This window comes from Caloenas nicobarica, chromosome 14, assembly GCF_036013445.1.
Source record: "Caloenas nicobarica isolate bCalNic1 chromosome 14, bCalNic1.hap1, whole genome shotgun sequence".
In the NCBI taxonomy this organism is placed as follows: Eukaryota; Metazoa; Chordata; class Aves; order Columbiformes; family Columbidae; genus Caloenas; species Caloenas nicobarica.
Genome location: NC_088258.1, coordinates 4,152,509 through 4,167,674, shown reverse-complemented (window position 1 = coordinate 4,167,674; position 15,166 = coordinate 4,152,509). Strand labels below are relative to the sequence as shown.

The following is a 15,166-nucleotide window of genomic DNA, read 5'->3' as shown; positions in this document are numbered from 1 at the left end:
TATATGGTGATCTTCGCAGCCAGAACCCCCCCTGGGAGCTGGGCTGGGGGACAGGAGCAGTTCCTGGGCCCTCCCGATTATACCCCTCAATAAAAGCGATGAAGCCAACAAAAGCAAGACCGGACAGGGCAAGGCGAGCAAGTCTGGTTCAGCATCACTGGCTGTAGGAACAGCCAGGGCCTCAGCCCCACATGAACCTCACGGCTTTTGGGTGAGGGGCAGGAGAAAGGAGTTAGGGAAGTTCATGCCCTTTGCTATTAACATCTTTTCCCCTTGCGAGACTTGTCCTTTCAGCATTTTCAGATCTCAAGAGGCGTGTGTGGGGCTGGGCATTTTATTGACATCCGAATTCAGGGAGGAACCTGCCCAAGGGTTAAAGTTTGAGCAACCAACCAACCAAGACAACTCTTCCTTCTGCATCATGTGAGTGTGGCTGTGGCTAAAGGCCCGGGGAGCGGGGGGAAATAAAAACAAGCGAACGCTGCAGTTTTGCAGGAGACTGGTCCTCTCAGAGCAGGCTGGGGGACACAATGGATCTCCCACCGAACTTTTCTTTTGTCACTTGGCTGCTCCTCATCATTTCCTTTAGTCTCCTGATGCTTTAAGTAAAGGCTGGTCCCCAGGGGTGACCAGGGAGGAGGAAAATCCTTTTCCTGTGGCTGGGGAGGGGCTGGGGCCATCACCCTCGGTATGACGTGCCCAAGTGCATGAATTAGCGTTAAAAAACTCATCCTCGGTCTTCCTGTGCTGCTTCCAAGGCAGAGGCGAGGGCTGATAAAGCGGGGCTGTACGGCTCCCCGTGCCAGCTGGAAGGGAAGGAGGAAGCTGGGCTGGGCTGGGAGAGAAATAAAAAGGAACTTTTTGATTTTTTTTTTTTTCTTTTCTCAGCACATCCAAAGGAGAAGTGACTCCCGTGTTTTGAACCGCAGTGAGCTCTGGTTGGCTGCAAAGGGACGGGGTGTCCCTGGCGGGGCTGGGCTCTGCGAGCAGGGCAGTGGGTGATGTCTAGGTTTGCCTGTGTACTTGTGCCAGCAGAAGCCCCTGTTTAAATAGTTATGCTGGCAAAATTGCCCTTTTGGTTATGTTGCTCAGGGGAGCTGTAGAGAGCTGTACAGGCAAAAAACTTAATTTTGCTGCTATAATTTATGTCCCTGCTCAGCTGCTGTGCTACTGTGGCTCTACCACCTGAGCATCACAGTAGGTCTTTGCAAAGACAAACACAAGGGCAGGTCTCACCTTGCGAACTTAATCTCTCTGAGACCTCCCTTCAGTCACCTGAGTCGCAAATCCCTGATCTGGAGAACTAAATGAGGCCCCTTAATAAAGACCTGAGGTGCCCATGTGCACCGTGTTTGCCTGGGATGCACTACAGCTCCTTTCAGCCCTTATCTTGTATCAAAACGTACCCCAGATTGTCTTGTACCCCAAGTGATCCTGCATTTATTGCAGGAAGAGACTATCCTCAGCAGCTCTGCTGCTGGTGGTCCATAATTCCAGCTTTCTCTGCGTGGCAGGACCCATCTGTTTAAGCTGTTCACTGTGCTCAGGCTGAAGAACCTTCTCATTTCATTGTACAAATGCACCTCACATGCTCTTTGCTTGGCAGCTATGGGATATGGCCCTTCCAGACCTTCAAGAAGCTGAGCATTCCCAGGCATCTGCCATTTTTGGGAACTTCTCTGGAGCATCGGCACATGAGTACTGGCAGCTGCCGCTCTGTACCTACCTTAGATGCCTACCTGTAGCTCGTGCTGGTTTTCCCATCCTTTGGATATCTCTTTTCTCTGCCCTTGATTTGGTTGGATGGAAATGACTCTATCAGGTAGGAAGCTCTTTGGAAACACAGAGAACACAAAAATTACTTTTAGGGTCTGGTTGACCTGAATAAGGTGTGCTGTGTTTTTCAGCTACTTTATAACTGAAGTTATTAGTTTCTCCCTGGATTTCTACCTGCTCCCCAGCAGCTGAAGTTCTATTTGAAACAAAGAAGAAAATACTGGAGACGTGTCCAAGACTGCTAATTTCTGAGAACTGCATGTTTTTTGTGTCATCCCCATGAAGAGCCTGAATTAGCCCCAGCAACGCCTCATCCAGCCATTTGCTGTTGGACCAGCCTGAGACTAAGCCAGGTGAATAGATTTCTAAATAAAAACCAAATATGATCAAGTTACCAAACCTTACCAAATAGCTAGGCAGTAGGTGGTTCCAGGTAACTGGAAACGCAGAACGAAATGTATTAGCTTCAATGAAAGAGGTGTTTTAGCTTGGTTTTGCTGGGCTTACAGCATGCATGTGGTCTCTTACTAATGGTTTAGTTGATGCATGGTGAGTGTTATGTGTCCCATAAGTTTCATCCTTGCACATAACATCAGTTCAAACCTTAACGGAAAGAAAGCAAAACAAAAAAGCCATCATCACTCTGGTTCAGTGACTGCAGTGGAAAATCTCATGAGGACAAGGCAGTAGCAGCTCTAACTTGTTGAGCTGAAGATGAAAGGACACCCTGACATCTAGTTCTGCCACTAACTCTGCTCACGCTTAAACTGTGTACCCTGTCATAACTTGTTTTCATTACATTTTTAGCACAAGTTGGTTAGTGGAAGTTGAAAGTGCTGCTTTATTTTTTTTTCTTTCTCTGCTCTCTTTTTTTCCTCCAGTGCGAACGTCCCTTAAGTGTCTAGATGACTGAAGAGCTACCATGCGCCCCCAACCTCTGCCACTTACAATGGGGCTGTGGGACACACCGCGCTGCCAGCTGTGACCTGCTTTGATCACTCTTCGCTGGCAAACTCTTCATTTCTCCTTTCTTCTTTTGCAGGGAATCCTGCATTTTGATCAGATGTGCTTTGAAAAATATGGTAAAATCTGGGCGTGAGTTTCTTTCTGCAGAACAAAACTGCCTGTTTGGGGTGCTCCGCGGCCCCAAAATAGAGTGGAAAAAGCTATGTCGCCACCATGTCTCAGCACTGTCATTCCAGTGGTGACAGCTTGGAAAAATCTGGAGTCACCACTGGGAAAGTCCCCAGCCATCTCTCCAAGGCTTCTCTCTTGCTGGGATTTCAATGCAGTGCGGGGCTGGGATGATGGTGGCCACTTGGGGGGTGTCATTTTTTTTGCGTATAAGCTTTGAAAATAACCTTTTTTTCTCTTCCCCTTTGGGAATACTAAAAAACTAAACAGCAGCATTAGTGACCTCGGGGCCGGGAAAGTTTTCACCACAGAGAGCCCAGGGAGCTCCCCTCGTCCTCCAACACCCCCCAAATCAGCCCAGGCGTTCCTTTATCTCTTCGCTCCAGATGCTTTAGTGAGAAAAGGCACCAATCACTTCCCAGCCACAAAGCCTGCCCAGAAAACTCCACTGCTTGGTGTCAAACTGAGCCTCATGCCTTTGAAGCTGCTCTTCTGTCTGTCCGGAGCAGAAAGCAAGCTGCAGGCTGCCGTCGTGTTTTTCATCTCGCTCCCTGCATCTCCCAGAGCTGGGGCATGAGGTACCTTTCAATCTGCCTCCCCGCTCCCTGCACAGCGCTGGTTTTGTGCAGGGGCCTCTTATCATCCTTCTCTTGGGAATCTCTCAAAAACGAAGCAAAATTGTTGCACATCAAAAAAAAAAAATCCCAAATCCCAGGAGGCTTCATGAAACCCCAGCGCAATTTTTTTTTTCAAGATTAAATGTTCTCAAGCCTCTTGAAGATGGCAGTTTCCCCTGGCTGTGGCCTAAGGCTCCCTACCCTTTAGCCCATACCATGGCTTTTAAGTTTTTCTGTCTCCGTTGATTGGAAAATGGAGGAGACAGAGGAGTTTTTTCCCCTCTCATTCCCTCACAGACCATGCAGAGAAATCTCTTTACCCCACAGGCAGGCTATTCAGTGTGGATTTATTGACTCCAGCAACCAGTTGTGGAAACACAGCTCAGACAGCCCAAGTGCAGGGCATTGCTGTGGTGGCAAAAAACACCTTTTATCTAAACCCACACTGCTTTGGCAACTCTCTAATACCACAGACTATTGCTAGAGATGCTCATGCTGTCTATGTCGGGCACTTTGTTTCCCTTTCTCCTGTTTTACTGCATAATAAAACAGTTTCAGCCTCATCCCTTCGGCTGTTTTGTCAGAGGGGACTCAGCTGGCCCAAGCCCCCTGGGCTCCAGCAGTCGATGTGCATCGCTCTGACCACAGACCAAGCTGCTTCTGCTCCAACTGACCGTGAGCGACGGACCGAATGTGGTTTTCTCTTGATTTAGGATTTTTGATGGCAGGCAGCCTGTGCTTGCCATTTTGGACCCCATCCTCGTCAAAAACATCCTGGTGAAAGAGTGCTATACTGTTTTTACCAATCTCCGGGTAAGGTATCTAGCCCTGAGCTTTCCTCTCCAGTACAGAGGGCATGGAGCAATCTTCTTGGGTTTTGTTCTCCTTCTTTGAGCCCTTCAGCAAGCAGTTTTTCTCTGTTGTGCCCCAGTTTATTGATGGTACCAACAATGAAACTAGGGAGGAGTAGAGGCCACGCTGGCTGGGACATTGGGACTTCAGCCTGCACGTACCCTAGGGCTGATTTCATTTATGACTCTTATGCTTCTGTTTCCAGTTCTGTCGTTTGCTGGTTAAGGTAGAGCTGATACGACTTCAGGGCCCAAGTCAATACTCCGTGGTGGTGGTGGTTGGGGTTTTTTTGCCTTGCTGTCGTGCAGAAAGAGGCTGGAAACCTCCACCCATCTCCCTGTATAGCCGTGCGCCTTTTGCTGTAACATTCTCCCTATGCAGGTCTTTGGTCTGAGCGGGATCCTGGAGTCAGCCCTCCTCACGGCTCAAGATGAGAAGTGGAAAAGGATTCGTACTGTGCTGTCTCCAACCTTCACCAGTGGGAAGCTGAAGGAGGTAAAACGGAGTCCACTGATACTTTGCGTCAATAGCTGGAGGAAGGCTGGGCCATTTCTGAATACAAACCTTCCCCCCAAATGGGGAAGTTTGCCAGGACCACATCCATTAGCACCTGCGTTGTTGGGTGCAGCTCAGCAATACGGTGGCTGTCTACCCTCACAGAGAGGGAGTCAGGAGAAGGGTGTGGAGGGTGAAACGGCACACAAGGCATTGAAAACTGAGGCTGTTTGCCCTATGACCTGTATTTGCTTCTTGCTAAGTGCATGGGTGCCCATTTTCCATGTGCTCAGGAGCCACGTTCCCTCCCAGCTGCAGTGGATGCTTAGCTGGAATGGGAGCCGCAGGTGGATTTTGCAAGGAGAACCTTGCTTGATCGTAGTCAGATGAGCTCTGTGGAGCAGTTATTAAGATGAGATAAAGCAACGTCTGAGGCCTGGAAATGGTACCTTCCCCTCGCCTGCCCTTCCTCCACAAGCCAAAGCCTTGGCAAGTCACAGATGGCGGTAGAGAATTGCCCAGCCTTGTTTGGTGGAGGTCAAAGAGTCAGCAGTGCCTTCAGCTTCCGTTTGCATTTCAGATGTTCTCTACCATTAATCACTACGGCGAAAAATCAGTGAAAAACATGGAGAAGAAAGTGGCTACTGATGAGTTCGTGACCATGAAGGAGTGAGTAACTGCGTGTGGCTGACGGGAAAGAGCTTGCGTACAGTGTGGGGAAGGGGCTGTTTTGGAGAGCCTTCTCCGCGCTGCAGCGTAGATCCCTTGTCAACTATGGAGGCAAAGTCCATCGTGGTCATGGGCATGGGATGTTCCCTGCAGTGGGCTTGCTGTGCTCTGCTCTGCTCAGACTGGGTAGCCGTGCTCTGATCCCCATTTCGTTTTACTGGGCTTGCATTTTGAGGAAGGTGTAGGACCCATTCCAGAAGCCCCACAACTCACAGATGTGGTATTTTTTGATGTCATTTTTACAATCTCTTTTACAGATGGAAATCAGAATACAGTCTTTGTTACCCCAAACTGCAGTTTAGTGCTTTCCAACCACAACCTGGGTTTTTGACAATGAAAAAAAAAAAAAAAGCAGGGGTCAGGGGATGAATGCAGCTGGCAAAACTTGGGAAAAGATAATGCCAGTTACTGCCAAATCAGGACATCACCTACTATGTTAGGACTCTGCACTGAGACCTTGATTAAAAGAAATTCCCATCCAAGGGATTCCCTGTCAAGGGTTGTTCCTAGATGTTCTCTCATTCACTAGTCTGGTTATGTTCATCCCATTTGCTCTCTCCTCTTCTCTACCTAGCATTTCTGGAGCCTACAGCATGGATATGGTAACCAGTACTTCTTTCAGTGTGAATATTGACTCCATGAACAACCCCAGTGACCCCTTTGTCACCAGCATGAAGAAATGTCTCAAATTCAGTTTCCTAAGCCCCCTGCTCTTATTCACAGGTATGACACATCTCATCTCATCCAGCTCTGAATCCATGTCAGAGCTGGTCACCACTTGCATTTCCTGATAGCTCCCTTAGAAGCTTTAAGTCCTCTTTGCCAAACAGGAGGTACTCAGCACTTTGCAGGATTAGATTCACCCTAGCATATCTATAGAAATATTTCCCCAGGGAAACCACAGTTAAGACGTGTATAGCCCATGTGGGTCTTCGCAGCACCCTCCTACAAGCAGAGACCCTGTTGGCAGAGACATGATGGAGAGCTGCTCTGTCACAGAGAGCTGCACTTAGTGTGCTGCACTTAGTGTGCACTATAGCAATAGATAGAGAATATTCTCAAGGGCTATTGTGTGCTATCAATGGTTAGGTAGAAAGAGAGCTGAAGGCAACAAAAAGCAATTTTTTGCTTCAGACTCCAGATTTATCCCTCTCCTTTCTATGCTTTGTGCCACTTTTTAGTTTCTTGGGGCCCTTTGAGCTAAAATATATTGTTCTTTTCCCTCCTTTTAGTGTTGTTCCCCTTTGTCACCCCAGTGCTGGAAAAGATGAATGTGACTCTGTTTCCCTCAAAGGCCTTGGACTTCTTCAAGGGTGTCTTCGTAAAAATGAAGAACGAACGAGAAAAGGGCAGTGACATGGTGAGTTCAGCCCAGGAGGCCTCTTCTCTTCCCTGTGCTGTCCTTCTGAGTGCAGGAGAGACCTGGTGGCTTCTTCAGAAGCTGTGCTGTGTCACCTGCTCTCAATAACAGCTCCCAGCTCATCAGACCTGGGGAGGGCCAGAAGCATGCCCTGCCTGGGCTGTCATGTGGGGGAAGTATCTGTGTTCATAGGGGGTCTCCAGTTTTCGAACCTCAACGTTCACTGAGGCTGTGAGCCTGCTACTGGGGCTGTGAATGGTGCAGGTGACCCAACAAGAACCTTGTGCTGGACGAGGTTTGCCTCCTCCCCACCCGCATCTTCCCTGCCAACCTGTGTTTCTTCCCAGAACTGGGTGGATTTCTTGCAACTCGTGGTTGACTCAAAGAGCTCACACGACAGCTCCAAGTTTGCTGAGACCAGCTCATGCAAAGGTATGTCTTGAGATCTGTTCTCTCAGCAGAGGGCATGGTAGTTCCTCACGAGGTTAAAGGAAGGAAGTAGGAGAGGATTTTGGTCATTAATCCTATGAGAGATTCGTCTCAATAGTAGTGCCATAATGATGCTTATCACATATCAACCATGTTTTATTATATCCCATTTCCTGTGATAAATCCCAAGGCCCGTTTGTGCAACAAAGAGCAAACGGAGTATCTCCTTTCTCCCATTTCTTAGTTTATCTTCTCTGAAGGCCAGCGATGTTGGCTGTATTTCATGAGGCACACAAAGCATATATGCTGTATGCACCTTGCTTATCTGTGAGCTCACTTCTGTTCCTCATCCTAGGTAAACTCCTAGATTTAGAAAATAATGACTCAGCCAAGGCATAGTCCCAGTCCATCAGCCTCAATCAAGGCAGGATGCTTGTAAACTTTTGAGGTGACAGGATGGGGCACCCTGCATCCTGGCAATGCCTGGACATTACTGCAGTACCACTGTTAAATCCTGTATTGTCCTTATTACCACTGCCACATTATGCTCAGGGCTACTAATCCCTCAGCAGCGCAAGGCTCACCTCATGGCTTAGAAGAGCTACTGGACATCTCTTCATCTCTAACTTTTCCTGGCTTGCGCCCCTCTTTTCTCTTTTTTTTGGCCCAGGAGCATGGTCCCAGAAGACAACAGGGACTTTCTGAATCAGACGCAGGCTGCACGTACCTTGATTCTGCTCTTAACGACAGCACCATAACACTGCTGATCGTGGCAGCAGTTTTCTGGCTGTACAACAGTTCCTGACCCACCCCTTTATGTACCAGAGGCTGCCAGTCGGGATTAGCTGGATGTGTCCTTTACCAGCCGTTAAGTGGTTATGGATAGCGTTACCTAGATTGACAAGTGGGATCCTGAATTCCCAAGGGTTAATCACTGTAGGTTTCAACTTCTTGCATGTGCTTTTATGCCTCTTTTCAGCATTAAGTGATGAGGAGATTCTGGCCCAGGCTTTTGTCTTTGTCTTCGCTGGTTATGAGACCACCAGCTCCACCCTCAGCTACATAGCACATTAACCTGGCCACCCACCCCGATGTGCAGCAGCAGCTCCAGGATGAGATTGCTGCCAGTCTGCCCAACAACGTAAAGGAGGGTGGGAAGATGCTGGGGTTGTCCCCACCTGTGCCTTGTAGGCCCTGAACCAAAAGCCAGATGGGAAACAAAACAGAGTGGAGGAGGTGCCGGAACTGAGATTTCCCCTGCCCTGGTCTCTGATGGCCAAAGGAGAAGCATTGGGAGGGTTTTGGGCTTCAAGTCCCATGTTTGTAACCATCCTGATTCCTCTCCCCAGGCTACTCCCACGTATGATGCCATCATGCAGATGGAATATCTCGACATGGTGGTGAACGAATCCCTCCGTCTCTTCCCCGCCGGGGGGCAGATTGAGAGGGTCTGCAAGAAGACGGTGGAGATCAACGGTGTGACTATGCCAAAGGGCATGGTGGTCATGATCCCAGCCTACGTGCTGCATCGTGACCCGGCGTACCGGACGGAGCCGAAGGAGTTCAGGCCTGAGAGGTGAGGGCCAGGCGAGGGGAATAGATGCATGTTCAACTTCAGCCCTGGGAGTAGAAATGACAGCAAAAGTGGGGAATGCATGATTATAACATTTAAATTAGGCATTTATCATCGTCTGACATCTAGTCCCAGCATTACCATGAGGGGAGTTTTATGATCTACATCCATAAACTGTGCATGGAATTTAATTAACTGCATTGAAGGAAGCGACAGTGAGAGCAGCTCCCAGCAGCTGTAACACTGAGGGGTTTATGGCCAGATATTAAAACCAGAGCCGTTGGGTGATTGGCACGATGCCGTGCAAATCAGCAGTGGAAGGGCAAAGACAGGTAGGAAATAAAAGTTAATTTTTAACTCAAGTTATGAAACAATCCTTGCTTAGCAGTCTCTGTCTGACCCTGAGAAATGAGGCAATAACCCAAGGCAGACCTGGGAGACCCTTGGCCTACTACTAGTCTCCAGGTGGCCATGAAGATGTTGAGGGCTGGTCCGGAGAGAGCAGGACCAGATCTGTGCCCTTGCAGCAGAAGATGAAATGCCCCTGGAAACTAACCCCAGTATGGCGATGTGGTGGCTTTTGGGACAAAATGTGGCAGCAGTATCCTGCGGAAGTTAGGGAGGGAGACGTGTGCTGCTGAAATCACCTATGGACCCATATGGTCATCTTGTGTTGAATGCAAAAGGAACCACCCAAGTGGGAGTGCTCTGGCAACAGGCATGTTAAACCAGTTATTCCAGTAGCTTCGACCTTACTCCAGTTGACAAACCAGACATGGGTAGCTGGCTAGGAGCTCTTTAGGGATCACTTGCCTTGCTTGGGAGTTCATCAGAGGGATGTGCTGGGCTCAGTGGCGAGATACTTCACTGCTGACTTAGCATGGCTGGGGTTTGTACCTGGACCTCATGCACCATGAATGAAAAGCTTTCTGACATGAAAACTAACTGATCACTAAGAAGTATTACTGAAAATGCCCAGTGGCAAATTTCTCTGTGAAGCTGATTTTTCTTCCCTGTTTTTCATGATGAGGCTAGGAATGGCTGGTGTGTCTCTAAAGCAACCCTGCCTTTAGTCACGCAGGGGGAGAACATCTTTGTGTTCGCTCAGTCCTTTGATCTAAAGGGAAGACATGAAGCTGCAGACCTGTATGGTTTCGGGTTTGAAATCTGGGTTCAGTTTTTGAGCTGAGAGAGAGTTCTGAGAAAAGAGTAGTTATGAAATCCATTAGCATATTTCAGGTGTTCCCTGTTCACCTGATGCACTTGGAGATGCACAGCCAACTCCAAGCAGCAGGATGAAAGCAAAGGCATAAGGTAGTTATTGAGACAGAAATAAGGGACTCAGCTGGGTTCTTGTAATATGCACAGAAAGACAAAAAGCTTTTGCCTTCCCAGACCCCTCATCACTTCAGATCTGAAAGCTGACACATTCGGGAAAAGGAGCTCTTTCTAACTTCTTGTTGTTGTAATCAGGTTCAGTAAAGAGAACAAAGAGTCTATGGACCCCTACATCTTCTTGCCGTTTGGGGCTGGCCCCGGGAATTGCATAGGAAAGAGGTTTGCTCTCCTCACTGTGAAAGTGGCTGTGGTCATCCTGCTGCAAAACTTCTCGTTCAGAACCTGCAAAGGGACTCCGGTGAGGATATGGGCTGATGTCTTTTATTACCTGTCCTTTAGTCCCATGGAGGTGGCCCTGTGCGCTCTCTTTCGCCAGCATCTCAGGATAAACAGGGAACTGGTTTCTCATGCACGTTAAATCCCTCTCTTCCCCAAGGATTTCCGAGACCACTAGCTTCAGGACCGCTGAACCTTGCCTGCAGACCTGGGTTTTACTGCTTCACACAGAGATCAGGGAGGAACCTCGCACTGTGAATGAGAGATGCATATGGGAATAACCGTATTTAAATCTTCTCAGTTAATTTAAATGGCTCACCACAAGTTACTGATACATTTTTTTTAAGCCTTTACAGGAGCAAATTTAAAGTTGGTGGAATATGTCAGGCTGAAATCCCTGAAGTCCTCTGGCTCTATTTGGGCGCACCGAAGTTGTGGGGTGCTCCCCTCCCCACAGTTCCTTGCCGGTCTGCCTTGACCTGGCGTAGGAAGAAGAGACCAGACAGGGAATATCCCCACAGCCCGCTCTGAGGCTGTGCTTGCAACACAAACATGGCTATTTGCTGTGAGAAACTCCAAGACAACAAAATCCATCTTCTATGGGCCGCCAGGAGGTCTTTAAATGGTAGCAATTTCCAAGCAAGTGCAATCTGAGCTAAAGTTGAATTGGCAACCCCCTCCCACTTCGAGGCTATGTGGGATCCCACCAGGTTTTGGTTTTGCCCGGGATCTACGTGAACACCACACGCAGTGCTGATGGGTCAGGCCCTGCAAGTCGGGGCTGTTTGACATGAAGTAAATGCGATAGCTGATGGAAATTATATATCAAGCAAGCCCTCCTGAAAACATGGCAACTCCCTGTGACTCAGAACAGGTAGCACTATGTTTGGTGTCAGGTTCCAACCCTGACCCTGCTTTCTGCATCAACTTCCACCAAAGGCATTGCCATTAATACATTTTGTTCACAAAGCAAGCTTGGGAAATCAGAGCAGAGGGGACAGCAAGTGTATTCAAAGGACATTTGTTGTAAGAAACAGAAAAATCCTTATTAAATTATTACTTGGCAGGGGCGCTCAGCCAGAATCTCTGCAGATTCAGATTGCAACTCAACTAGTAACCTGGAGGTGAAAGACTGTAATAGTCCATTAACAATGCAGTGACCTATCCACCCTCCCCCAAGTCTAATGACATTTTTCTAGTCCTCTGCAATCCATAAAATTGATTCTTTTTATAACTGCCTTTAATTAAAAGGAGACAAGTTAAATATGTATTGTATTATTAGTGCCCATAGGTTTATGGGGCTCTTTCAGCCCTTTTTTCTGTAGAAGATGTCATGTATATCAGATCAGAGCAGGAGGGAAAAATTCATGCTGGAACACCCCTTTGGAATATGTATATGGAAGCTACAGCCTCCTCCCACTTCTCAGCTGATGGCACATTGGGCTCTGAGCCACATTGCTTAAATTTCCTGAAACAAAGCTTACTGGGATATGGGGATTTTAATGCAGCTTGTCAGGCTGGGGGTGTATTACCCCTGTCCTGATGGGTACAAGGAAAGCCAGAGTAGACTTGGTAAAACACTCTTCCCTTCCCTGCAAGATGACTCCATCCAACACCAGTTTGTTCTTTTTATTGAGATTTCCAGCCCACCCCAAGGGAACCCATCACTTTTCTGTGTGAGGGTGCTTTTTCTTTGGTACTCAGTCTGTGCAGCAATTGTAGTTTTGCTTTTCCTGGAGAGCTTATAGCTCCACCGGCTCCCGTTGCGATCTGGCTCCCCCAGCACAGACACACTTCAGCATTAAACAAGTGGCGCTGCATGCCCCTCCTTAGCTGGGGCTCCCTGGATGGATTTTGGCTGTTTTTTCCTCCATGTGCAGCCTGTTGATCAGTGGACCAAGCTCGTCCTCCCATGCCATGTGAAAACCAGAGTTCACTAACCAGTTTATGCAAGGCCCGAAGGCTATTAAAGCTCAACTTGTAGCTGATTTGCACGAGTAGTAGTGATAGTCGTGCTATAAGTACAGGGCGTTTCAAACAGACGGACCCAATTTTGTATAAATACTGCTGTGAAATTGGGTCCATCTTTTTGAAACACCCTGTACATCTGTAAGTTAGGAAAAGCATTGAAAACAAGGGGCGGCTGAGGTGTATGTGGGCTGTAGGGATCCTGTCGGTGTTGTGACTGCCCTTTTTCCCAGCTTACATGGCTATTTTGTTTTGTTTATTTCCTCCTGCTCAAGATCCCACTGGTTCCGGACACAAAAGATGTGGGGAAACCGAAGAAGCCTGTTGTCCTGAAGATGGTCCCCAGAACCCATGCTGATCCGGAGAAGTGAAGGAAGCAGGAACAGATCAGAGACTCTTGTTTGATGGGGCTTCCTCTAACTCTCGAGAGGAGACCCGAGCTGATGTGTACGGTCTAGAAATATCAGGGGTGCAACCCCCCATTTCACAACAGGGCATTACCGGTTTGGCCCAGCATAATTACATGGGCATTATCCTAATGAACTTGAGCCCCAGATCCCGCTGTCCCTGATCACAATAGACATTTTGCAAGACCATTTTCACTCAAGTTATTTGGGCACTTTTTTTTTTTCTCCCTCTGAAGAGGCACTTTTCTAAGCAGTTTGATTCCAGACACCGTCAGTCTTTTCTGGCAGTGCAATTTAAATCAAGATAGGGAGAGCAAATTGCACATAGTTAAGTAATGCTACCCTTGCTCCTGTTCCTACTGCCTGCTGGGTGACTCCGTATGTCTTCTGGTTTTATTCTCCTGGGAATGCAGAGTTGTCCAGGACTATTTCCTCAGCTGTGTGCTGTGACCCTGACAAGTGTTAAAGTGGTCACATCCTCGCAGGAATGAACGCCTGCAGCGAATTTTCTGATGCTGATTTATTTAGATTTTCTTACGATTTTAGATGGCTTTTTGTGTGATTCAGATTGCAGATGAATTAACTGGAGGAGCCCAGGGCAGAGACAAGCAGTTACCCCTAATGACTGGAGATTTGCAGAGCTGCAGAGAAGTGCCCCCTATGTGTTTCCCGATTGTTTGCTTATTTTACCGCAGGCCTGCAGCCGTCTCCCATAGAAGGGATTGTCAACTTAGGCACCATCTATACTGCTATCATGACACTTTTTAGTCTCTGATTTACATTAGGCCATTGTAAGACCAGCTCAACTGAAATAATAAAGATGCAGAGTGCAGCACCGAGACCCTTCAGATGTCCTGGAGAACCCTAGTCCAGAAGAGAGGTGTTGCCTTTGGCTATTGAGAGCTGGAAGGTCTTGCCACACTTGGTCATTTTTGTAGATTCTAGAAGACCTGTATGCTCACATTTCATCTTATTCCTCCAGAAACTGCTACTGGGGGGCTAACTGCAATAAAGATCTCACTTACCTCCTCTGTAACCAACTGATGCCAGTCTCTGAATCCGTTCTTTCCTCTATACACAAGTGAATCCAACTGCAGGTCTCATAAGCCGTTGGCCAGACAACGATGTGGTCCCATCACCTTTCCCAGCTGGGCTTCCTCACTTCTTTGGCGGGATTCTCAAAAGAAATCTCTCTGCCTCAAAAATCCGCGCCACAGAGTGGAGATAGAAGTCCTCTTTTGCAGTTCATTCTTCCTCTGTCGCCCTGTAGCACCTCAAATGACTGAGGGTGCAGTCTGGCTCGTCTCAGCCAATGTTTGTCTTTCTGTGAAAGCAGAGGGCTTTGATTCCAGCATCTGCTCCACGCTGCAACCCGCTGACCTCATGCAGGTTCAAAGTGCTCTCCATGCTCTCTCCTAAACACTTCATGCACCTGCTTCAGTTGACCGTTCCACAGGAGGATGTCTTCTGCTTCCAAGCTGTCAAATTCCAGCACTGGGTGAAATACTTGCATGTGCATATATGTACATATAAGCCAGTCACTACCATGTATAATGCTGCTTGCATTCCTGGAGGATGAAAACTCATTATATCCTGGCTGAATCCAAGGCATTACCCCATGTGTATTGTCAGTAGTAAGAACTCCTTCTGGAGATGCGGAGCTTAAGGTATCCCAGTGCAAAATAAATGGCTGAGCAGAGCCATTGATGGTATGAGATGTTCTCCATTGCAAAACAGGGCTGAGGAACTTTATTCACTAGACAGCAGGTTTTGTATTTCTTTTATATTCTTAGGTAGATATGTTTATTATTATTATGGTATATTCTTTTTAAAATTTTCTTTATATATTTTTGAAGAATTGAGTAGAAAACCCCTAAAGAGACATTAAAAGCTTTCTGCAGCAGATTAAATTCCCTGATGAAAGACACCCTTGAGTGGAAGTGTAAGATGAAGAGTAAAGTTGCTTCTCTGGAGAGCCATGGATGAGATGGGTGAGAGGGTCAAAAAATTCCCAGCAGTTTGGCCAGCCACAACTTTCCCTTCTGCCTTCCCAACCTGCAGCAGTGCAGCTGCTTCTGCCACCAATGTACAAAAGAGACAGTTTGTTTTCAGCTGTTACTGTCCCCTTTTTTAAAGCCATGGCACTGTGTTTGGCTGTGATGGCACGTCTCAGGGGAGAATGACAAAATATAGAAGCAGTCAGAGCCCTGGA

The 15,166-nt window shown here is 47.7% G+C and overlaps 1 protein-coding gene across 1 annotated transcript; it reads left to right on the top strand.

Moving 5' to 3' along the window:
- Positions 1-530: 530 nt before the first annotated feature.
- On the top strand, positions 531-12,918 carry LOC135994325 (cytochrome P450 3A29-like). Its single transcript, XM_065644810.1, is given in 14 exon segments — positions 531-625; positions 1,607-1,718; positions 2,819-2,871; positions 4,241-4,340; positions 4,761-4,874; positions 5,455-5,543; positions 6,178-6,326; positions 6,836-6,963; positions 7,311-7,395; positions 8,372-8,463; positions 8,465-8,533; positions 8,742-8,968; positions 10,439-10,601; positions 12,823-12,918. Coding segments are annotated over 14 exon segments (1,572 nt in total).
- The last annotated feature ends 2,248 nt before the right edge of the window (positions 12,919-15,166 follow it).